The following is a 25,797-nucleotide window of genomic DNA, read 5'->3' on the forward strand; positions in this document are numbered from 1 at the left end:
CACTGGAGAAGAAAAAGCTGATGCTCGTCTGAACCGATTTATAAAAATAAAAGCACATTATTGTGTCTGGCTCTGAGGATTTAAACCCCTGAGGTAAGTTAAACTGAAGGTGTGCGGTCGAATCCCAAATACATGTCCACTTTACTGTTTTAGTGAACTACGGTCAGTCTGAAAAAATGCCGTGTGCACTCTAGATAGTGCACTATTTATCCACTCAGGAGAGAGTTGTAGTTTGGCTAACCTTTTTAATTGTATGTTTAAAGTATTTAAATAATCTTCACTTCAGGTTAACCCGTGATGGAATTTTTTTCTTCTAAATTGTTACTTCCTCGCCATTTGAACGTTTTATTTCTCGAAATTCCGGCTTGATTTCTCACAGAACTTTTCATTTTTTTTTAAGCTCTAAGGCAGAATCACCCCTCTGCAGTGTGTTGAGCAGAAAGCTTTACACACTGAAAATGGATGAAATCATAGGGAACTAGGGCTGTAACGATACACCCAACTCACGATTCGATTCGTATCACGATTTTTGACCCACGATTCGATACACCCACGATTTTTTTTAAACATGTTTTTTTAAAGTAGTCAATTTGACTTAACATTTACTTACTTTGATTTAATAACAATTCAGATCACTGCAGAGAATGAGTAATATGTATGCAAAAATGAACAAATGTATATCCAAAGATTGTTTTATTTCTCAAAATAATACTGTTGAAAGACATTCAACAAACTTTTTCATTCTGTATAACAAAATGCTACTCCATTGAATAAATGAAATATCTCCCTTTCATTCTGGGGAAGCAGAATTGCACTAGTGCTGCAAAAGTAAACAAATAACCAAATAAATAACATTTCTCTTTTCTGTCACAAATGTGACCCCATTGAGTTAAAGTAAATGAAATATCTCCCTTCTATTCTGAGGTAGCATACTTGCACTAGTGCTAAACCAATAGTTAAGATATCAAAATAGCATCTGTTCTGTATAACAAAATGCTACCCCAATGAATAAATTAAACATTTCAGAGTTAGCAGACTTGCACTATTGCTCTAAACTTGATTGGCTGATTTTAAGAGATTTTGAAATTTCTTTTTCAAAAACACCATCATGTCCACATTGTCTGGTGTGAGGCTTGGTCTTTGTGCTCTGACAATTGGCCCTTTTCCACTACCCTTTTTCAGCTCACTGCAGCCCGACACGGCTCACGTTTCGACTACCTCAGAGCAGCACGACTCAGCTTGCTTCAGCCCTACTCAGCACCCAAAACTCACACGGTTTTGGAGTGGGGCTGAAGCGAGCCAAACCAAGCCGAGTGGGGCTAGGGGCATGAGCAGACACTCCCCTGTGCACTGATTGGTGAGGAGGAGTGTCCTCACATGCCCACACACGCCCCACGAGCACGCTGGGATCTGTAAACACCGTAAACCTAGAAGAAGAAGAATTATGAATTACGAGAATTTCTGAAGCCTTATGCGCCTCGCCTCATCTATACGCTCTTGCCAGTATCTGTTGGCGTTGTCGGTGACAACAAGCCACAGCACCAAGACCAGCAACACTAACGACTCCATGTCCTCCATGTTTATTGTTTACTATCCTGGTCGTGAGACTACCACTTAAAAGGTCACTGATGTCACTGTTTGCGCCGCCTAACGACATCACGTGATGTCCACCCACTTTCGCTAACTCCACCCAATGTGTCCACCCACTTCCAGCCAGCACGGTTCAGCGCGGTTGTAGTCGAAATGCAACTCCAACAGCACGGCTCAGCCCAACTCAGCCGCGTTGGTAGTGGAAAAGCGGCAAATGTCTCCAGCAGTGGAGAACACTCTCTCACTAGGAACAGATGTGGCAGGTATTCCAAGAAAACGCTTAGCTAGCTTGGCTAAGTGGGGAAACTGGTTTTCATTGTCTCGCCACCATACGAGTGGATTTGACTCCACTGAGAGGCTTTGCACTGATCTGTAATGTTGTACCTCCTCTTCCACCTCTAGACGGAAAGGCTTTGATGATGTTCCAAGGTATGTTGGGAACATGTCTCCGAACAGTTCAGCTATTGGTGCTCTTTTCGCTGGAGGTGGACTGGTACTGCCACTGGCACTGCTGGTAGAGGCCTCCTCTGGTCCCTCATCTCTCTCCTCGACAGTCTGGGCCTAAAACAAAAACATTTGAAGCATCATGTGTTAGATCAAATAAAGTAAATTTGAAATCATCCAATAATGTAAGAAAAGTTTACAGTCCAGCCAGTTGAATGAAAGCATCATGTGATAATTTGCATTTTAATGAAATTATATATATCAATTCTAAAAGTGAAATACCTGAGCAGTCTGTGAAGAGTGTTCCAGAATCCTCTCTGTCAGGCTATTGAATGCTGAGGTTGTGGTGGTCTCATCCAGGAAAGGTAGAGATTTGAACCTAGGGTCAAGTGCAGTGCTCACATGGAGAAAGTCTGTTGGGGCCTCATCTGTGTCTGGGTATCGGTCCGCAGAATCAGCAGGGGACTGTTTTAGGCATGGTTTCCCGAACCGGGAGGTCTTGTTCTTGGAAGAATCGTATGGTGTTGAGCTCGAAGCCTCTGATCCCTGGAGAGAGAGAACTGTGTCTAACAATTAGCTCTGGCAGCAATGAAACCTCTTACTTTAACATGTTGCTGACATCAAATTCAAAATGTGCGTATATTTTTCAAAAAACGATAAAATTTCTTAGTTTCAGCAATTTTTTATGTTGTCTTTCTACTGTTTTCAATGAAATATAGGCTTTCCATGATTTGCAAATCTTCACATTTATTTTTTTAAATTTGTTTTATAGTGTCACAACTTTGTTTGCAATTGGGGTTGTAATTAGCTGAATTGGCTTGGTAGACTTATTTTTTGTCTACATATGTTCGTATAAAGAACTTCAAATACATTGAATTTTTGTTCAGGTTTTTGTATGTTGCCTAGATTATCATTATAAATAACTGACGCCTTCTCCTCGGCCAGTTAGACGAGGCTGATGCATATAGACCCTTTTCAGTCATGTGACCTTCGTAAACGCGACCACCATTTTGGACTTTGGCTCGAATTGGTTTGAATGCAAGGAAGGCGACAAACGGAGAGCATACAAGAAAAAGGAGCGAGATGCAGAAAATACCTTTGCTGTCCAGCGACGTAGGGCATTTACAGGGCGAGCAGAGGGAGAAATAACAACAGTAACGACACATTAGCAACGCCGTACAGAAATAACGGTTTATGGCACAGACCCTTTCGGTTCTCGCTCATCTAGCTGCTACAATGACTGCTTAGACTGCAACAATAATACCTAACGCACATTTAAGTATCCGTCGTAAAGATGTGAAACTTGTTGAGTGACGAGTGTGTTCATTGATAAGCTAGCACAATCTAAAAGTAGACATACCATCACACTGCCCTGGCGCTGTGTACAGTTTACCTTCTACGGTTTGTGCACTCACTATTTGCCATTACTTTCTCCAACCGTTGTGACAGATTACAGGGAACGGCCTGGATTTAAGAGACAAACACATGTTCCTCTTGTTTTGAACACTTATTTGTAGGCAGTGCTTAATTTGTAAAGTGGGAGGTCCGGAGCGCAGAGGATGAGCGGCTCCGGTGCGGAAAAAAAGAGGGGGGGAGGGGGGCGCTGCGCTGCGCTTCTGGGCATGTTTTGTAATAACACTGCAAATTAAGTTCATCTGCAGATATTTTGTGGATGTCATTTCATGAGAGAAATCACCAACAAGACAGATATCAAAATCAGACATTAACACTAAATAAACTTGCATTTTTTAATTTAATTATTTGGGTTTTTTTTTGTTACATAGTCAAAAGAGGTGTCGGATCACCGGATCCAGTGTAAATAGCTGCCGGAGCCAACGCCCGAGGTTCCGGAGCGTGCTCCGGCTTGCTCCCCCTCAAATTAAGCGCTGTTTGTAGGACACTGCCTCTGATCTGTCCTACAGTCTACCAACAGCAAAGGAACACAACGCTAGCTAATGTCGTTAGCTAATAGCTACTACAGAAGAACAGAGGTTACAATGGGTTATTTTAGCCTATTTGGTTACACACTCACCGCCACAGAATGTTAACAGCAATGTAATGCCTTTTCTGGCTAATTTTATTCGTCTTGCCTCCAACAAAGTGGTCACTACACAAGCGTTGGTATGCCGAGGGCTGCCAATCTTTCCTGTTTATGGCCGCTATCCATCTTCTCCGTCGGGATCCGATAAAATGATAAACCTTGCCTTGTTTGTTGATGGTTACTACATCCAGGTGCACAACAATATAGTGGCATGATGGAAGTCTTGCTGAAAATAAACACTTTCTTTGCTGCCGTTCCTCAATGCTGGCTGTGGTAAACTACTGGTAGTACATGTCCAAAATGGCGGCCGCGTTTGTCGTGACATCACGTGAAAAGGGTCTATAGCTGAGGATGAAGTGGATAGCTACATTTAAACGCTCCATACTCATTTGGTTTGATCCACATTTCCGTTAAACATAGTACATTAAACTCCTAATCCGTAATGATTCCATTAACAACTAGTCTCATGCTGCAGTACTACACTGATTTTGTTAGTTAAATTATTACTTGTATGGCAGTAATTAATGACCACTTAATAACTACATAAGATCAAAAGAAAAGATTAATAGTCTTGTTTTAAACATCACTATAAGATATGTCATATAATATGAACAGTAAAGTTCAAAGTCCAGGTCATTTTCAGCAAAAACAATAACTATTTAATTTGACAACTCTTTAAATCATGCAGTGTCTCTGGGTTAGTCAGTCCCCCCAGGATTCCGTGGGCCTTTTTGTGATTGTTGCGGGCTAAAATGTCTGATATTGCGGGGGTTTTCCAAGAAATTGCGATGAAAGTTGCGGTGTTTTTTAGATTTTTGTTGCGATTACATTGCGGGAGGAAGTGAAAGTTGTGAGAAATTGTTGCGATTTTCTCTTTTTATGATTAAAATTGAGTGATATGTTAAATATTAAGTTATTACTGAAAAACTGTTGATTAAAAAAACAGACACTGAGAAATGGTCCTATAAACAACTTTACCAATAATATAAAAGATTACCGGGACTACAAAAATGCAGAAAAATAGGCTTTACTTATCCAAATGCACCTGTTGGTTCAAAAGTTAAAGTGCAGAGAACCTCACAGCACAACATGAAGTTACCTTAAAATATAATATAAATGCCTCAGCTTTCATGTAAGAAAAAAAAAAACTATTAATACTAGTACTGTGTGCAGGCAGTCTCTCCTGAAGACTAAATTAAACAATAATTATAAACTAATAAAATAAATGGCTCCGGCTTCATAGAAGAAAAAAAAACAATTTGAACAGAATCTCACAGTATGATGCTGAAGCTGCCTAAACAATGGAAAATAAAATACCATTTTGGCAAAAATGTTGGCATCCATTAATTTCTTGTATTAAGTAAAAAAAAAAAAAAAAAATGTAAAGTGCACAGTCCTTCACTGTAAACATAACACTTTCAGTAACAGAATTTAAGCCTATATAAACACTGACTCGCACATGCTGCTTCTCTTGAACGTATACACGGAAGTAAGCAGTGTTGCCAGATATTGCTGACGTTTTCCAGCCCAAAATAGTTCAAAACTCGACAAAATGCACTTGAAACCGCCCAATCTGGCAACAGTGGAAGTAAGGCGGAAGGTAGTTTGTCGATGCCAACGATTGGTCAAATTTGCGGGGAAGTTGCGGTGATTGGATATAATTGCAACACTGCCCTGAATTCGCGGGGATTGGTTGAATTTGCGTTGAAGTTGCAAAACGCAACATCGTGAAATCCTGGAGGGTCTGAATATTGCACTTGTAGTTCTGAAATATAATTCAATAAGTAAATGTCTTTCCCCACTGTGAGCAGTGAAACAGCTTCTCTCCTGTGTGAATACTCTAGTGGTGTTGGAGATTATTCTGCTGAGTAAAAGTCTTTCCATGCTGTGAGCAGTGATGCGTGTTGGAGCCAGTATTTACCCTTCGTGTTAGTTTGTGCACCCTCTACAGGCCTGGAGGGTATTGTGTCAAGGGGGATGATAAATACCTGGCCAGGAAAGAACCAGGTGTGACTGATTGACAGGCAACTTATGTCTGTCTCCTGCTGTGCTTCAGTTTACTCTCTTGTAGGGGTGTAACTGTACACATATTCATACTGGACTGTTTCAGTACAGGACTTTCCATACGGTGCAAATGTGTACCGAATGAAATCTTTAACAGTAATTCGCATAATTTAACTGTAATGCATAACATGAATTCAAGAAGTTTGAAGTTCTTCATACTAACTGTCCAGGTTTTTGTGTTATGCCGAGATAATCGTTATAAATAACCATGACTCCTCCTTCTCTGCCAGTTAGATGAGGCTGGTGTGTATATAATGCCGCTTTTCCACTACCAACGCAGCTGAGTTGGGCTGAGCCGTGCCGTGCTGAGTTGGGCTGAGTCGAGCTGAGCGGGGCTATTGGAGTTGCATTTCGACTACAACTGCGCTGAACCGTGCTGGCTGGAAGTGGGTGGACACATTGGGTGGAGTTAGCGAAAGTGGATGGACGTCACGTGATGTCGTTAAGCGGCGCAAACAGTGACATCGGTGATCTTTTAAGCGGTAGTCTCACGACCCGGATAGTAAACAATAAACATGGAGGACATGGAGTCGTTAGTGTTGCTGGTCTTGGTTCTGTGGCTTGTTGTCACCGACAACGCCAACAGATACTGGCAAGAGCGTATAGATGAGGCGAGGCGCATAAGGCTTCAGAAATTCTCGTAATTCTTCTTCTTCCGGGTTTACGGTGTTTACAGGTCCCAGCTTGCTCGCGGGGTGTGTGTGGGCATGTGAGGACACTCCTCCTCACCAATCAGTGCACAGGGGAGTGTCTGCTCACTCCCCCAGCCTCACTCAGCTCGGTTTGGCTCGCTTCAGCCCCACTCCAAAACCGTGCGAGTTTTGGGTGCTAAGCAGGGCTGAAGCGAGCTGAGTCGTGCTGTTCTGAGGTAGTCGAAACGCGAGCCGTGTCGGGCTGAAGCGAGCTGAAGTGAGCTGAAAAAGGGTAGTGGAAAAGGGCCATAACTGTAACCAGGAGGACGAGTTTCATTTAATGCTACAGACTCATTTGGTTTAATCCATGTTTCTGTTTAAACACAGTACATTTAACTCCTGATGTATTAAGTTCATTAACAGTTATATCTGAAGCACTAAGAGAGCTAATATTTAATAGTCCTACCTTTTAGATCAAAGGTGCTGGCAGTGGCTGTACAGTCAGTATGATCCAATTTTATATTGATCAGATTACTAGAAGAAACTGAGTATTTCTGCTTTTTTGTATAGCTTGGGGCACAGACAGTCTTGATGTAGTAGACCCTGAGTGATGACTCTGTGCAGCTAGCAGACAGCCAGTTTAGCCTGTTCGTCTGCTCCCTGGCCTTGGTTCTGGATTGTCACAGATTAACTAGGCCTGTTCTGAGACTATGAGCTATGCTGTGAGAAATGAGAGCAGCACCTTCCCGAGTGGGATGGACACCATCCTGCCCTAACAGGTTTGTTGTTTGATCTTTAGCTGTGTGAGGACATGAAAACGGAGACCTCAACGGATGGAAGGACGTCAGAAGTCCGTGTGAAGAAAGAGGAGACGCTGGAGCTGAAAATCTACAACCATGGAGACGACCTTGATAACCCACCTGAAGGTCTCTTTGTTAAAGTGGAAGATCCTGACAATAAAGACTATCTCTGTAAGACATCAGGCCACTCTGGTGCTCAGTAACACTCGCTGTTTATTCTGCCCGACACACTATCTGGTGCACTAAAAGTGCAATACAGTACATTTGGGATGAAGCCTCAGTCTCTAATAATTTAATCAACAAATTGTGAAAAATGTATATTTTTATTGATAAAGTAGGAACTTTTATAGAGTGTGTAATATGGTAGCAAGGAGTGAGAGAAACTAACTTACTTAAAATACATTAGTCATTTTAGAAACCAACGTTAACCTGAACAAAAAAAAAAAGTGTGGAATATCACATGATGGGTCATGCTATGATATAAAAATCTATGCTGGGTGATTTATTTTCATACAACAGCATGGCCCAAAGGGTATTATTCCCCTCATACCACAATGATTTGCTTGCAATAACAAATTTTAATTTATTAATGAATGACACATTGCATGTTTTGTTTCTGTTTACATTTAATGTTGCAGAATGTCTGTCATTCTCTCCAGCCACTCCTGTTTTTTATTCTGAGACAAAAAATGCGGGGGGATGTGTGACTGAGAAACCAGAAAGCATAAACTCCTCTGTCCTGCAGACTCTTCCATTGTGTGGAAACTTAGGCTACGTTCACACTGCAGGCTGAAGTGACTCAAATCCGATCTTTTCGCCCATATGTGACCTGTATCCGATCTTTTATTGACAATATAAACGACACAGATCCGATTTTTTCAAATCCGACCCAGGCCGTTTGGATATGTGGTGCTAATTCCGATTCCTATCCGCTCTTTTCATATGCGACTTCAGTCTGAACCGCCAGGTCGCATTCATCCGACTTACACGTCATCAACAAGCCACAAACGTCACTATTCTGCGCTGAAGTAGGCGGCGGGTCTCTCAAAAAAGTTACAACAACATGGCGCATAATCACGGGCGCAGATAGAGGGTGGGACGAGTCATATTTAAATTCACCTCGTTCGGTCCCCCCCACTTATAGGGAGGAAAAAACGTCTATGCTGTCTTTCTTTGCATAAGGCAAACCTCACGGAAAAATCAAAAGACTAATTACCATTCGGTTTATTAAGGTGCACAGCAGTGTATACATAGTTGCAACAACTCACATAAAACAAAGACTGATATTCGGTTGGTTGAGCTGTGCAGACTGCACAGGTTGCGAGCTCGAGCTTGGTTGCTATGGTTACTAACAACAAGTTTGACAGGCATATTGGGGTTGGGGTTGGTTTGCTGGCAGCTTTGTCCCCCCCCCCAGTTTTTTGTCCCCCCCAGTTCAAAAAACGTATCTGCGCCCCTGCGCATGACATCAGTGCGAGGGACGCTTCGGGCTGTGAAGGTTCTGAATCTTCTCAATGGAAGGACGCAGAGGTTAGGGAGCTGATTTCCATTTGGGGGGATGCAGCTATTCAAGCTAGATTGGATGAGTCATACCGCAACCGGGCGGTTTTACTTCCGTAAACACTGGCCATGCTCACTGCGTGTGACGTCGTCGTATCCTGCAGTACGCATGCGGAACACTTTTAGGTCGCTTTTCGTTCATACTGAGGATCACATACAAGTCGCATATATTTGTTAATGTGAACGACCTCACAAAAAAATCGGATTTCACAAAAAAATCGGAATTGAGCATTAAGCCTTGCAGTGTGAACGTAGCGTTACTGACTGATACCTGGGTCTCCTTCCATAAATGTTAAATGAATGTGTCCTAACGTCTTCACCACATTAGATTATAGGAGGTTTTTTTTTTTTTTGGTTGTTGTGTTTTTTTTTTTTTTTTCTCTCTTCCACCCATTTTTTTTCCCCAGTGTGAACTCCCCAGCTCACTCAACCACCGACCCCCACATCCAGCCTACAGTGGAGGCGTCACAGGCGGAACATGCGGAAGCAGAAGAGGGGCAAGTGCGGAGGTATCCGGGCTAGGCTAGCGGATAGCCCTCACCAGCCGGCTATCCCTATGATCACTCTGGCCAACGTACGCTCACTGGACAACAAGCTGGATTATGTCCGCCTACTCCGCTCATCTTCTAAGTTTGTGAGTGAGTGCTGTGTCCTTGTGTTTGTGGAAACATGGCTTAACGACAGCGTCCCGGACTGTGCCATTCAGCTAGCCCGGCTAACATGCTACCGGTCAGACAGAGCGCTAGTCGGGGGGGACTCATGGTGGAGGACTCTGTGTTTACATCAGTGATGCCTGGTGCCGCGATGCTGTCATGGTCTGCAAACACTGCTCACCACTGGTGGAGTTTATAATTATTAAGTGCCGGCCATTCTATCTGCCGAGGGAATTTACAGCCATATTGCTGGTAGCAATATACATCCCTCCCGGCTCTAATAACAGGAGCGAAGCACTGAATGAACTCTATCAGCACATCAGTGAGCAGCAGACAGCCCACTCAGATGCTTTCCTCATCCTGGCTGGGGATTTCAACCATGCAAACCCCAAGAGCGTGTTTCCAAAACTCCATGGACATATCAACTTTCCCACACGTGGAAACAATACTCTGGACAATGTTTACACCATGTATAAAGGCCCCTACAAAGCCCTACCCCTCCCCCACCTTGGGGCCTCAGCTCACTTCACTGTTATGCTAATGCAGGCATACAGGCTGCTGGTTAACGTCACCAAACCAGCTACAAAGCAGGTACGTGTGTGGCCAGAGGGGTCCTCAGTGGACTGTCCTCAGTGGACTCCAGGACTGTTTTTCCACCACTGACTGGAGCATGTTCAGACAGGCAGCCACCTACAACAACACTACAGATCTCCAGGAGTACACGGAGACCGTCACTGCCTACATGAGGAAGTACATGGACGACGTTACAGTCACCAGAACCATCTCCATTCGGGCAAATCAGAAGCCATGGCTGACAGGGGAAGTCCACAGGCCCGTGACCTGTCCTTGAGCAACAACACCGCATCACTGGCCAGAAAAGCCCAACAGCGTCTGTACTTCCTCCTCAAACTGAGGAGAGCAAGAGCCCCGGTCCCCATCATGCACACATTCGACAGAGGCACCGTTGAGAACATCCTGACCAGCTGCATCACCGTGTGGTGCGGTGCCTACACCGTGTCCTACTGCAAGTCTCTGCAGCGCATCGTGAGAGCAGCTGAGAGGATCATTAGTGTCTCTCTCCCTTCTCTTATAGATATCTATAACTCCCACCTCACCCGCAAAGCCATCAAGATTGCAGGTGACCCCACCCACCCATCTCGCAGCCTCTTCAGCCTGCTGCCATCGGGGAGGAGACTGCGGAGTCTCCGGGCCAAAACCAGCAGGCTCAAGAACAGTTTCTTTCACCAGGCGGTCAGGAGGCTCAACTCCCTCCCTGTTCTGCCCGTACACCCCCCTGCCCCCCCTTCAGCATCTGACATCATGTCACCCTCACAGTCCCATCCCCCCCCCCCCAACACACACACACACTCACTCACTCACTCACTCACTCAACGTTCATTCGCACACTGAACTCAGGGACTGCACATTTCACTTTACCTCGCTCATTTGCACTATTCCGCACTACCTCACCTTAACAGCTATTAGTTTATTGTTTATACTGCTTATTTCATGTTTACCTGCTATACCTCAAGTGCCCTTGACTGTTTATTTTATGTCCTTTTGCTCCAATTTGTATTTTTATTTTTTATATATATATACACACCAGCTGGATAGTACAGTGGTAATGCTCACTGACTACGACGCAGGAGATTGGTCGAATCCCGGTCGGGGCAAAACATCATCCAGTAAGGGTCCTTAGGCAAAACCCCTCATGATATATCAGCCTACCTCAGGAATGAGTGAAAACATAACTGATAGAGTCATACCGGCTCAGACGTCTAGGGAACCAGGGCAAACTGATGAGAAATGGGCTACTGGAACAAGACATCGATGGACGAGGACAGAAAATACGGATTTGCTGGAATGCTACTATACAAGCAATCCCAGAGAGAGGGGATACATGCAGCGAATGTGGGACCATTGGATACTTCGAAACCCACAATCAAGGCTAACAAAGAAACAGCCAACATCCAACATCCATAATCGAAATCTGCTATCACAACTAGAGATTAATGAAATACAACAACGATGCTACGGCAAGGGGGAGCCAGGAAAACAGGTCAGCGGGGAGATGTCATCATCCCCACAACCAGAGATTGGGTACCAAGCCCCAACAGCTAACAGCCTCAACACAAGAGCTGCTGACCTGAGAAGGAAGATCGTGACCCAACTGGAAACCTGGAGCCCCCGACGAATACCGAAGCTGAGTTGCCAAGTACCTTCAGAAGATCTACTAGTAGATGTGAATGCTGCTCTGAAGACAATCTCCACAAGAACCATCACTGAGACCAACAAGCTGATGCACAGTACAGAATGCAGATGCACAGAGACCAACAAGCTGATGCAGACTACAGAAAGGGAACATGGTGAATAAAGGGGCACCCAGGAAGTACAACTCACTCTCCATACCAGAGGCACTCGAAACTACCAAACAGCGACTAACAGCTCTGGCCACCCGGTTGAAGAGATGCCAGGAGAATAAACAAGCTGTTCTCCACTGAACCAGCCAAGGTGTACTCTCAATGGCAGGGGAACAACAACCGCTCAGACCCACCAAGAGCTGAGGTGGGAAAATACTGGAAAGACGTATGGGAAAGAAAGGCATCACACAACACCGATGCCCAATGGTTAGTGGACCTAAGAGCTGACCACAGCAACCTCCCAGAAAAAGAACCAGTAACCATCTCAATGGCAGACGTCCAAGAAAGAGTGTCAAAGATGAAGAGCTGGACAGCACCAGGCCCCGATATGATCCATACGTACTGGCTGAAGAAGCTAACTGCACTCCATGAACGCCTAGCAGCACAGATGAACCAGCTGCTGAGGGATGGAACCCACCCAGAATGGCTAACCCAAGGCAGGACAGTCCTAATCATGAAGGACCCCCAGAAGGGACCCATCCCATCCAACTACCGGCCAATTACCTGTCTCTGCACAACATGGAAGGCCCTGTCAGGCATCATTGCGGCAAAAATGAGTAAGCATGTGGCTCAATACATGAGCGAGGCACAGAAAGGAATTGGCAGTAACACCAGAGGAGCCAAGCACCAGCTACTGGTCGATAGAACAGTCGCCCGAGACTGTAAGAAGAGACAGACCAACCTGTGCACTGCCTGGATTGACTACAAGAAAGCCTACGACTCAATGCCACACACATGGATACTGGAATGTCTGGAACTGTATAAGATCAACAGGAACCTAAGGACTTTCATACAGAACTCAATGGAAATGTGGAAGACAACCCTAGAGGCCAACTCAAAACCCATTGCCCAAGTCAACATCAAGTGCGACATATACCAAGGAGATGCGCTATCACCACTGCTGTTCTGCATAGGCCTGAACCCCCTCAGTCAGATCATCATGAAGAGCGGCTACGGGTACCGATTCCGTAGTGGGGCAACAATCAGCCACCTGCTCTACATGGATGACATTCAAGCTGTATGCCAGGAACGAGCGAGAAATAGACTCGCTGATCCACACCACCCGGATCTACAGCGATGACATAGGGATGTCATTCGGATTGGACAAGTGTGGCCGGATGGTCTCAAAGAGAGGCAAGATGATCCGGACTGAAGGGATTGACCTACCAGAGGGCAACATAGGTGATATCCAAGACAGCTACAAGTACCTTGGCATCCCACAGGCTAATGGAAACCATGAAGAGGCCACAAGGAAGTCAACCACAGCCAAATACCTTCAGAGAGTAAGGCAGGTCCTGAAAAGTCAGCTGAATGGTAAGAACAAGGTCCGAGCCATCAACATGTACGCACTACCAGTCATCAGGTACCCCGCTGGTATCATAAACTGGCCAAAGGAGGAGATAGAAGCCACAGATATCAAGACTAGAAAGCTCCTCACCATGCATGGAGGGTTCCACCCCAAGTCCAGCACCCTGAGACTATACACTAAGCGGAAAGAGGGAGGCCGAGGGCTAGTGAGCGTCAAGACCACGGTCCAGGATGAAACATCGAAAATCCGAGAATACATCAGAAAGATGGCCCCAAAGGATGAACTGCTAAGTGAATGTCTCAGGCAGCAGAACCCTGATGAGAGTGCAGAGGAGGAGGAGGAACAGACAACCTGGAGAGACAAACCCCTACATGGCATGTACCACTGTCAGATAGAGGAAGTGGCTGATATCAAGAAATCCTACCAGTGGCTGTATAATGCAGGACTGACAGACAGCACAGAGGCACTAATCATGGCAGCACAAGAACAGGCCATAAGCACAAGAGCCATAGAGGCCAGGATCTACCAGAGTAGATCAGACCCAAGATGCAGACTGTGCAAAGAAGCCCCTGAAACAGTCCAGCACATAGTAGCAGGGTGTAAGATGCTAGCTGGATCAGCGTACATGGAGAGGCACAAGCAAGTGGCTGGGATAGTATACAGGAACATCTGCAACCAGTATGGAATAGAAGTACCCAAGTCCCAATGGGCCATACCACAGAAGGTGGCTGAGAACAACAGGGCCAAGGTTCTGTGGGACTTCAGCTTCCAGACTGACAAACAGATCCTGGCTAACCAACCGGACATAGTGGTGGTGGACAAAGAGCAGAAGAGGGTGGTGGTGATAGATGTGGCGATCCCGGCTGACGCCAACATCAGGAAGAAGGAACATGAGAAACTTGAGAAGTATCAAGGGTTGAAAGAGCAGCTGGAACGGATGTGGAAGGTCAAGGGTTGCGTGGTCCCCGTGGTAGTGGGGGCACTTGGGGCAGTAACCCCCAAACTGGGAGAGTGGCTCCAGCAAATCCCAGGAACAACATCTGAAGCCTCAGTCCAGAAGAGCGCAGTCCTAGGAACATCGAAGATATTGCGCAGAACCCTCAAACTCCCAGGCCTCTGGTAGAGGACCCGAGCTTGAGGATGACATGGATACCACCCCCCCGCCGGGGGTGAGAAGGAGATTTTTATTATATATATATATATATATATATATATATATATATATATATATATATATATAATGTGTGTGTATATATATAATATATATGTGTATTCCTCAGGGGACAAAGTTGGCTCCCCTGTTGTTTGCAGTCCTAGTTAATAATCTGGTTAGTGACTGGAAAACAAGGGTAAAATATGTAGATGACCTTTCCATATTTGAAATTATTCCTAGATGTTCGACCAGCTTGCTGCCCTTGGTTGCAAGGGATATCTGTACATTTGCTTGTAGTCATGGAATGAGGTTGAATCCTACCAAATGTAAAGAACTGTGTATAGACTTTTTACAGTATAGGCCCTCTTATTTACCTCCCTTGCAAATGTCAGGTCAAGTTATTGAGCAAGTATCTTCTTATAAGTTGCTTGGTGTATACATTTCAGACAATTTGTCATGGTCTACCCACTGTGATTTTATTGTAAAGAGAGCTCGGAAACGCCTATATGCTTTGCGCGTGTTGAAGAAATCTGATGTTTTGTCATCTGACCTTATTCGAGTTTATTGTAGCCTGGTTAGGCCCATCCTAGAATATGCATCTCCTGTGTGGGCTGGACTACCAGCTTGTCAAGGTCAGCTGGTGGAGGGTATTCAGAGGGCTGCACTTAAAATTATATTTCCCGAGCGATCATATGAGTCGGCACTCGCGGGTTGTGGTTTGTCTATGTTGGCAGTGTGCCGTGATGGGGCTTGCAGGAAATTTATTGCTAACATCAGGGAGTCTGGTTTCCTAGCACACATGCTACCACAGGCCGCGAGGGTCGCTCATGGCTATGGTTTGAGATCTGGCCTGTTCCGCGCTGACTATCATGTAACAAGGACCGACCGACTTAGCAACTTTGTGACCTATAAGTTCAGTAGGGACTAAATATGTTGTTTTTGTATTTGGCCTCCCTTGTAATTTAGTGTTATCACTACCAAAGGGCTAAATAAACTGAAATTGATTGATTTGAATTTATTAATTGATATATAAATAATATATAAAAAATGTGAGTGTTTGTCTATTTCTTATCTAGGGTGTTTATATTGTTTTATATTGTTTTATTTCAATTATTCTATTTTTATTTATTGCATTGCCTCTTTGCACTGTGGGTCAGAGAGGACTGAAATTTCATCTGTGCTGTATGTCGAGGATGTATAGCATATTTGACAAAGTTGACTTGATGTGATTTCATAACAAATTTGGGGTATTCTATTTCCCAACAGATAAGCAAGTAGCCAAATTTAAAACGACCATAACAGGCAGGCCCTAAGAATGCTGTAAATACATCACACAGTGCCACGGTCATGTTAATGAACATTTTGTTTTATTTTGCCCTGTAAGCTTCTGACCATTTGTTTACACCCACAAGGAAGTAAAAACAATTCGTACTCGTACCTTGTTGTGTCCTGTTTGATCTCAGTCCTGATGGATAACTCTAGTCTCAACCAGATTCTCAGTGAACCTTACTGGCAAGCTTTCTTAGGATAATCTTTATACAGTACTAATGTGCTGTATGTGGTCTTAGATAGACACACAGATTGCACACACATTTGGGCCTCATTTCTTCCTGTTGTGTTTTCTCTACTCCCAGACTGTGAAGTTTGCAAATCCTTCTTCCTCAACAAATGTGAGGTTCATGGACCACCCGTCTTCATCCCAGATACTCCTGTTCCCATGGGAGTCCCTGACCGAGCCAGACAAACTCTTCCTCCTGGGCTAGAAATCCAGAAGTCCAGTATTCCTGATGCAGGCCTGGGAGTGTTTAATAAGGGGGAGACTGTTCCAGTAGGTGCACACTTTGGACCCTACCAGGGAGAGCTGGGAAACAGAGAGGAAGCCAGGAACAGTGGAGATCCCTCAGTTGTAAGTTTATCAATTTATGATTTGTATATTTTTAAGTAACAAAATATGATTATTAGATGAAGGTAGCCCCAATTAATATAAATTTCTTCTTGTCAATGGTATGTGGAGTAGTGGTGTAAATTGCAAGTTTGGTCACAATGCAGTCCGACATCGATTCTTGTAGCCAGTGTGGTGGAAATTCACCTGTTAATAATAGAAATGCTAGTAACACCTGAATAATGCTCAAGCAAATATTTCTTTATTGTGTAATTTAATGAAAGTCCCATAAAATCACAAGTCCAGGTCCTCACTAACATGGGTTCTCCCATAGCTACTTCTAAGCATTGGTCAGCTTCCTGTATTACACAAGATATTAGTCATCATCATAGCTTCCATCAACATTTCATAATGATCTGTTTTCCCAACTGCAGCTGAGGAACAACTGTCAAGTTTTCCTTGACTCTGTCGCATCCACAAAAACACGGTAGCTATTCTCACACACACAAAAACAAGGAACTTATTCATTCACACTTGCAGCTTGTTTCTTTTCTAAATGTCAAGGCTAAACAGAGAAGCATGACACTACAGGATTTGAATAGATACTGTTAACTATAATTAATGCTAAAGTTAATATAAAACTTGTTAACACACCAACTATCTGATGATTTTTGATGCCACAAAATTTGCCACGTGAGTTGGTTTGATTCTGGGATCTGCAGTTGGTATGACTTTTTTTACACAATCTGTTTCATTTCCATGAATTCACAAATGCAAACAAAATATAATTTGAACATCAGTTTGATGAGAGTAAAGCCTCGGTCACAACTGGCTGTACGTGCTCCTACGGCCGGTCTACGTGCAAAAAACGCAAGAAACGCACGGAGGGCGCGCGTGTGACGTGCTGATTTTCGAGCCGTAGACTGGCCGCAGACCGGCCGCAGAGGTTCTTTGTCATGTCAAACTCTACGGGCGCTTACGTTTTTTTTCAGGTTGCAAGGCAAACTTACGGCCTCGTGTGTCTTCCGTACGGCTGACGTGCGTCTTTCATACGATTTGCTGGTGTCAGGTTTGGGCAAAATGTCAATTTTTTTCGTACGTCGCACTTGCGGACTCCGTATGTGTGTCGTGCGCCCCACATACGTAATTAGTGCGGCCAACGCACGTTCAGATATTTCGTACGTCATCCATGCATGTCGAGTAAGTCGGCCGTGCATTGGCCGTACGGCGAGAGGGCGTCAATTGCACGAAAACTCAGGTATATAAAGCTGCAGGGGTGCCTACGGCCATTTGTACACGTAGGCTTTAATTGAGAGAAAATCCAATTTCATTTCATTTAATTTCATTGCATTGCTTCAATATGCCGAAGGCAAAAGGGAAGAGGAGGATAGAAAAGGTGTCGGAGACGGAGGAGAGAGAGGAGGTGACAGAGAGGGAGGAGAGAGAGAGGACAAGGAGCAGTGAGGAGGAGGATGAAGACCACGACAGTGGCCAGCAGGCCAGGAGTTTGCCGTACTCTTTCGGCATAGCAGACGAGGAGAGGTTGGTAGATTTTTTCCGTGCCAACCCTTGTTTCTACGACAAGACTTTGGACCTGTACAGCAACGCCATCCACAAACGGAAATTGACACAGGGCATTGCTACTGAACTACACACAACTGGTGAGTATTGACCTGCTAAATACTAATTATGGTGCTGTTTCGGCATTTTCTTAGTAAAAATCCTTGGATTTGTAAGTTTTGTGTAGACGTACTTTGCACGTGTATTGGTTAAAGCTTTGCTTGGCGCATGTTGTCATTTTTTCCCAAGTTCATGTGTCTAAATGTCTACAAATGCTGTGCACGTGAATTTTAACTTTCTTTTCTTTGCATTTCTTAATTTAAAATACCGAAATATTTTGTTTTATGTTTTTGTTTACTGCAGTTGCCAAGGTAAATGGATGGTTCAGGAACCAGAGGACGGCTGTGGGAAAGCTTTTGAAGAAAAGGTCAGGGCAAGCACTCGAGGCACTCACAGCCAGGAAAAGATGGCAGCTACAGAACTTTGTTTTCTTGAGGGATCACATCGTCCCAAGATCATACATGTCTGACACAGGAACAGTAAGCATTTACCATGTATTGTTGCTTGGAGTATTATAAATGATCATGATTAATGATGATTAACGATCATGATTAATTATTTCATTAATGATCATGATTAATGACTATTTTCTGCTTTGTGTTTTGTTCCTCCAGCTGCCGTCATCAGAGTCCAGGACAAGCAGGGGAGCTTCGACCAGTGAAGAAGAGGATCGAGCGAGTGACAGGTCGACCTCCAGCCGGGCCTATGTTCAAGCCCAAAAAAAGCGCTCAAAGAAGATTGACGATGTCATTCTTGAATACATATTGAGGCCCAGGCCCTCTGAGGCGATTTCCCAAAAGGTATAAGACTTTAGCATTTGTTTGGCCAAACGAATATAACTTATTTGTACAAAATGTATTTTAAATTGATGTGTATGGTTTTTCTTTTTATGGTATTTTTATTTAATGGTATATGGAGTTAATAATCATTATGTTGTTTACATTTTTCCATGATCTTGAGCAGATTGAAGCAGCTTTAGCCGCCAGTTCTGCAGGACCCCAAGACGAACGCACGGCACTGGGGAACTGGCTCGTGGCCAGGATCGCGAAGGTGCCCGATGAGAGATGGGAGGACTTCACTGTAGCTGCCCAGAATCTGATGCGGGAATTCACAAAGCCCATCATGCCCCCTCCACAAGCCCCAGACACTTCGTTGCCTCCTCGCATTCCCTCGCAGCAGTTCTGGCAGCAACCCCTGCAGCAGACCTGGCAGCAACCCCTGCAGCAGACCTGGCAGCAACCCCTGCAGCAGACCTGGCAGCAACCCCTGCAGCAGACCTGGCAGCAACCCCTACAGCAGACCTGGCAGCAACCCCTGCAGCAGACCTGGCAGCATGACCCACCCCGTTGCCACAGCACTCCGATGAGGCAGGTGCAGCAGGTGTGTATTACAATGGAGTAGCCAGCGACAAGATGACACATTCTACTCTGCACATGTGTATATCTTCATGATAAATTAGATTGTGTATAATTATCTTTTTTTAAATGACAAATTTTGATGACATATATAATTTTAAAAAAAACAGCAACAAACAAAAATCATCTTTTGAATGTTTAATGTTTCTTGTCACATTAAAAAAAAATTACAGGTAAACTAGAGATAACTAAAATTTAAATATCTTTTAACGTCTTTATTTTGCAGATATCGGTCCCTCTACCTAGGCCACATTCAGCAGGGCCACCCACAGCAGGGCAATTCACCCCAGGAAGCACGTCAGGGGAGAGCTTCTCCAACATGGGTCTGAGTGACAGTTTCTTGAAGCAGGTCGAGGGAAGGGACTCCAGATCGACCCCGACAAGCCAGAGGGCGGAGGACGAGGACAATGTCTCAGATTAGCTATATAGGAGCCGAAAGGCATGAGTGTAATCTGTTTTGTTAATATGTTTTGTTAATAAATGTTATGATTGACCATATATAATGACTTGTTCATATTTTCCCAGAAATAAGGCTTCTGAAAAAAATTACTACAGAAAGCAGAACGATGTGTGTGTGGGTTTGTCTGAACACATCTAGTTCTCCGAAAATATTTTACCGATTTCACTGAGACTTGGCAGAGTTATAATTAATCTAAATTGTATTTATTTGTAGCGCTTACGGAGTGTGGGTTGAGCACAGAGGACGGCAGGACAACGCTTTAGATACAGAGAAGGCTTTTATTTCTCAACTTTTCAGTTAAATCGCCAGTTTCTAGTATGCGGCATAACACACACACACACACACACACACACACACTCTGTGTTCTGGTCCCGGGTTGCGCTCCCTCTGCTCTGCCTCCTTAAATAGGGAGCGGTTACTGGGAAAACACACAAAACACAGGTTAATCACAGTCAGGTGTAGCGATTCTGCCACTCACCTTCCCTGGCTCCGCCCTCCTGTCACAGACCGGTGCTTGACCACGCCTCCGCTGCCACATACCCCCACCGCGCCCGTCCGGCCTGCAGCCGACCCCCCCCCCCCCCCCCCCTTGACAGGAGAGGAAGTCCGCCACGACCATCTGCGCCCCCGGCCTGTGGACCACCTTGAAGTTGAAGGGTTGGAGTGCCAGATACCAACGGGTGATCCATGCGTTGGCATCCTTCATGCGGTGGAGCCACTGGAGGGGCGCGTGGTCCAAACAGAGGGTGAAAGAGCGCCCCAGCAGGTAGTAACGGACGGCGAGGACCGCCCACTTGATCGCCAGGCATTCCTTCTCAATCGTGCTGTAGCGCCCCTCACGCACCGACAGCTTCCGACTGATGTACAGGACGGGGCGATCCTCCCCCTCCACCTGCTGGGACAAAACGGCCCCCAGCCCTCTGTCCGACGCATCCGTCTGCAACATAAAAGGGAGAGAGAAGTCAGGGGAGTGTAAAAGTGGCCCCCCACACAGTGCAGCCTTTACCTCAGAGAAAGCCCGCTGGCACTGCTCCGTCCACTGGACTGGATCTGGCGCCCCCTTTTTAGTGAGGTCAGTCAGTGGGCTGGTGACGTCCGAATAATTAGGTATAAACCTACGATAGTAGCCAGCCAGCCCCAGGAACTGTCTCACCCCCTTTTTGGTCTTGGGCCTCGGGCAGGCCGCAATCACTGCTGTCTTATTAATTTGGGGATGCACCTGCCCGTTGCCCAAGCGGAAGCCCAGATACCGTACTTCCACCCGCCCAATCGCACACTTCTTCGGGTTGGCAGTGAGACCCGCCCGCCTCAGCGACCTAAGGACAGCCCTCAGGTGTTGCAGGTGCCGCTGCCAGTCATTACTATAAATGATAATATCGTCGAGATAAGCGGCCGCATAGGTGGCATGGGGCCGGAGGACCCTGTCCATCAGCCGCTGAAACGTAGCGGGCGCCCCAAACAGCCCAAAAGGAAGTGTGACGAACTGGTGTAAGCCGAACGGTGTGGAAAAGGCCGTTTTCTCCCGGGATAATGGAGTCAAGGGGATCTGCCAATATCCCTTCGTCAAATCCAGTGTCGAGTAAAAGCGAGCCGTGCCTAGTCGATCGAGCAGCTCATCAATATGAGGCATTGGGTACGCGTCGAATTTAGACACCGCGTTGACTTTTCTATAGTCCACACAGAACCGGACCGACCCGTTGGCCTTGGGAACCAAGACCACCGGGCTGCTCCAGTCACTGTGGGACTCCTCGACGATGCCCATTTCGAGCATGGCCTGAAGTTCTTCCCGAACCACCTTTTTTTTGTGTTCGGGTAGCCTATAAGGGCGGCTACGCACTACCACCCCCGGGGGCGTCTCTATGTGGTGTTCTATGAGGTTAGTGCGACCGGGCAGGGGTGAGAACACATCCAAAAACTCGGCCTGCAACTGGGCGACCTCCGTGAGTTGGGTCGGGGAGAGATGGTCTCCACAGGGGACCGGAGAGGTACGTGATGCCAATGTCCCTTTTTGAACCTCCGGCCCCAGCTCCGCCTTCTCTGGAACTACCGACACCAACGCCACGGGGACCTCCTCATTCCAGAGTTTAAGTAGATTGAGGTGGTAGATCTGTAGTGCCCCCTCCCTGTCTGTTCGCCTTATCTCATAGTCAACGTCCCCAACTCGCCGTTTTTTTTTTTTCTGCTCCTCCTACTCAAGCGAGTAGGACGCTTCTTTGCTTTGCTCCTGCTTTCTTAATCTTCATTTCTATACTTTACTTTCTCATTGAATTTCCACTATTTTATTTTTCATCTTTATAAGCTTTTAATTTTAATTTAATTTCCACTATTTTTTTTTTTTTTAAATGCCAGGAAGCAAAAAATCCTGCAGAAAATGCATGGAATTAGAACAGAGGATTTCTATTCTGTAATCAAAGATTAATGCTCTGCCAAAGACGGACGAATTAAAAGCGATATCTCAGGAAAGGAGTACTGAAACAGTGGCTGAGAATGCTGAGATTGCACTCCGACAGACTGAGGACATTGCAGACCAAGTGGAAAAATTCATAACTCAACCTATGAGTACTGAAAACTGGCAAATGATGGGTGCTAAGCCCAAAAACAAAAACAGAAGACTAATTACTTCAACACCAGCTCGTTCTACAAATTACAATAGGATCTACAATCCTATGGAAAATCCACAGCCCATAAGGCTTCAGAACAAATTTGAATGCCTCAGGGATGTGGAAGAGGATTTGTCAAGCAAACACATAGTAAAAAGAGATCACACCAAGATCGAAGAGCTGTGAGAAGAGGCAAAAAGCAGCTCGTAACACCACCTGATCCCACAACCCTTGTTCTTGGTGATTCCACTGTAAGACATTTAAAAGGTTATGAGATGATTATTTGTTGTCTTCCAAATGCATCCATCTCTGACACCAAAGACAGCATTTTGAAACTCATGTCCGAGCATAAAACTATTAAATGTATTGTTGTGCATGTGGGAGCAAATGATGTTTTCAGAGAACAGCTGTTTGTCCAAGATGATTTCAGAAAACTTTTTTCTGAGCTCTATAAGACTGGAATTCAATCTTTTATCAGTGGCCCACTCCCAGCGAGAGGAAGTTTTGCTTTTTCTCGACTCTTCAGTCTTAACACCTGGCTTGGAAAAACTTGTTCTTCATTTGGTATGAATTTCATAGACAATTTTAACCTTTTTTGGAATCGCAAAGAATTTTACAAGCCAAATAGCACTGAACTCAGCTGGATTGGAGCCAAAGTCTTAGCAGACCACTACAAACTTGCAATCTTTTCTCAGCCAGCACCGAGGAAAACAGTTGATAAGATGTCGCAGACTGACATAGTTACAAAGCCTAAACAATCATCTTTGCAAGTCGTCATCAAGGACACACAAACATCTGACTTGCAGGCCTCCCAACATTCAAGGACAGACGACTCCACTTCTCCTCGGATGGATTTCCCAAATAGCATGAAAAAATTGCTCCCAATGGCTACACACTTTTTCCAGCCCAAATCTGTCGCGACAAGCAGTGTACCCAGTTCATCAAAATTGTGTTCGTCCAGGACTTTCAGCTGGCTACAAATCTTTTTCACCATCCAAAAGATACATGTCATCTCCAATCCTTTCACCCTCAAACCAAATGGAACATTTAGAAAGTCTTGTTTGATGTACTCTGGGTCCCTGCAAATGAATATAGTGTTGAAAAAAAGCTGGGACCCGATGTTGACACTATTCCTGTGTTGATAAGAAACAGAAAACATAGAGCACATTTAACCCTGGGGGTGAACCAATCTAATCTCCTTCCTGTTTTAAAACAGCATCAGAGTGCACAACCAAATATTGCTTCTAGAATTTCTGTAAAGCTAGCTCTTCTGAACATTAGATCACTTTCAAACAAGTCATTTTTAATTAATGATCTTATTTGTAAACACAATCTTGATTTTTTGCTTCTAACTGAAACCTGGCTGGATCAAGCAAATAGTGCTACCACCCTTATCGAAGCAGCTCCCCCAAATTTTAATTTTTTGAATGTTACCCAACAAGGGAAAGGTGGAGGGATCGCAAATATATTCAAAGTCTCTTTTCAATGTAAACAATCCTCACTTGGTGATTTTATGTCCTTTGAACACTTATGTGCACTTGTTACATGCTCTCCTAACATATTATTATTAACTATTTATAGGCCTCCGAGACATTCAGCCAAAGTCTTTCTTGAAGAGTTTAGTGAACTGTTATCAGTCATTTGTTTAGAGTTTGATTGTCTTATTATATCTGGGGATTTTAACTTGCATGTAGATAATACTGATAACATTTATGCCAAAGAACTATTTGCAATTATTGATAACTTTAACCTGGTACAACATGTACAGGGACCGACCCACTCTCGTGGTCATACTCTTGACCTCGTCATCACAAAGGGTCTTACTGTTTCTTATACTGTTGTTGACCTGGCCTTATCTGATCATTTCTGTGTTTTCTTTGAAGTTTCTATGTCTACTCACATTCAGAATAGCTCAACGACTATAAGTAGGAGAGTCATAAAAGACAACACGTGCTCTTTTTGAGCAAGCTCTCTCTCAGAACTCAACCAAAATATCCGACTCTGTAGATGATTTACTGGAATTTTTTAATTTAAATATGACCCAAATTATGGATGATATTGCTCCATTCAAAATAAGAGTCAATGATAAGCAGAAAGCACCATGGAAGCAGTACCCGGCTGTTAAACTGCTAAAGAGAGAATGTAGAAAGACTGAAAGAAAATGGCGCAAATCTAAACTTCACATCCATTATCAAATCCATAAAGAGATGCTTTGTATTTATAATTATGAAATTCGTAAAGCAAGACAGTCTTTCTTCTCCAACATCATCAGCAGGAATATGAACAATGCCCGTGTGCTATTTTCAACTGTAGAGAAGCTAACTAATGTCCCACCACAATTAGCACCTGAACTTCTCTCAGTTAATAAATGCAATGAGTTTGCATCCTTTTTCAAAGGTAAAATTGATAAAATACGGCAGAATATTTCTCATAATATATATCAGTTGCAAAAAATTGAAAAACTGCAATCACCAATGACACAGATAACTTTAACACAATGTCAGAATTTTGTTTAATTGATTATGAGACTCTTGAAAAAACTGTACAAAATCTCAGTTCCTCAACATCTGAACTGGACATTCTGCCCACCAACTTTTTTAAGTCTGTTCTTCATCTTATAATTACAGATGTGCTTCAAATTATAAATACATCCTTGGAGACTGGCGTTGTTCCTGTGTCCCTAAAAAAAGCTGTTGTAAAGCCCCTTCTTAAAAAAAATAATCTGGATCCTTCAGTGTTAAATAACTACAGGCCAATATCAAATCTACCATTCATCGAGAAAATCCTGGAAAAAAATTGTCTTCAATCAATTAACTGCCTTCTTGATATCAAACAGCCGTTTTGATAATTTTCAGTCAGGATTTCGTGCCAATCATAGCACTGAAACAGCGCTGATTAAAGTTATAAATGACATACGTCTTAATACTGATGCAGGCAAAACATCGGTCCTGGTATTACTGGACCTCAGTGCAGCTTTTGATACTGTTGATCACAACATACTGCTATATCGACTTGAACACTGGGTTGGATTGACTGGTAAAGTTATTAATTGGTTAAAATCATACTTAAAAGATAGAAGCTTCTTTGTTACCCTGGGAAATTGTTCCTCAACGTCAATGCCCTTGACCTGTGGTGTCCCCCAGGGGTCGATTCT

At 44.3% G+C, this 25,797-nt stretch overlaps 1 protein-coding gene across 3 annotated transcripts; it reads left to right on the top strand.

Annotated features, from left to right (window-relative positions):
* LOC132871010 (uncharacterized) lies at window positions 1-20,080 on the top strand. Of its 3 annotated transcripts, none has more exons than XM_060905159.1 (8): window positions 1-93; window positions 7,571-7,742; window positions 16,301-16,572; window positions 17,918-18,209; window positions 18,472-18,647; window positions 18,783-18,968; window positions 19,132-19,548; window positions 19,810-20,080. In XM_060905159.1, the coding sequence occupies exons 2-8, from the start codon at window positions 7,583-7,585 to the stop codon at window positions 20,002-20,004; spliced, it is 1,698 nt and encodes a 565-aa protein (XP_060761142.1). In that variant the 5' UTR covers window positions 1-93; window positions 7,571-7,582; the 3' UTR covers window positions 20,005-20,080. The 3 variants fall into 3 exon arrangements, with proteins under 3 accessions (XP_060761142.1, XP_060761143.1, XP_060761145.1); XM_060905160.1 differs by having other exon boundaries at window positions 7,571-7,697; XM_060905162.1 differs by lacking the exon at window positions 7,571-7,742.
* The last annotated feature ends 5,717 nt before the right edge of the window (window positions 20,081-25,797 follow it).

The sequence above is a fragment of the Neoarius graeffei genome, chromosome 22 (assembly GCF_027579695.1).
Source record: "Neoarius graeffei isolate fNeoGra1 chromosome 22, fNeoGra1.pri, whole genome shotgun sequence".
Taxonomy (NCBI): Eukaryota; Metazoa; Chordata; class Actinopteri; order Siluriformes; family Ariidae; genus Neoarius; species Neoarius graeffei.

Bases quoted from the DNA above. Each gene is read 5' to 3' on its own strand.
- LOC132871010 (XM_060905159.1), top strand. From the start codon at position 7,583: ATGAAAACGGAGACCTCAACGGATGGAAGGACGTCAGAAGTCCGTGTG. The intron at 18,210-18,471 runs GTGAGTATTGAC...TGTTTACTGCAG, and splicing joins TACTGAACTACACACAACTG to TTGCCAAGGTAAATGGATGG. The intron at 18,648-18,782 runs GTAAGCATTTAC...TTGTTCCTCCAG, and splicing joins ACATGTCTGACACAGGAACA to CTGCCGTCATCAGAGTCCAG.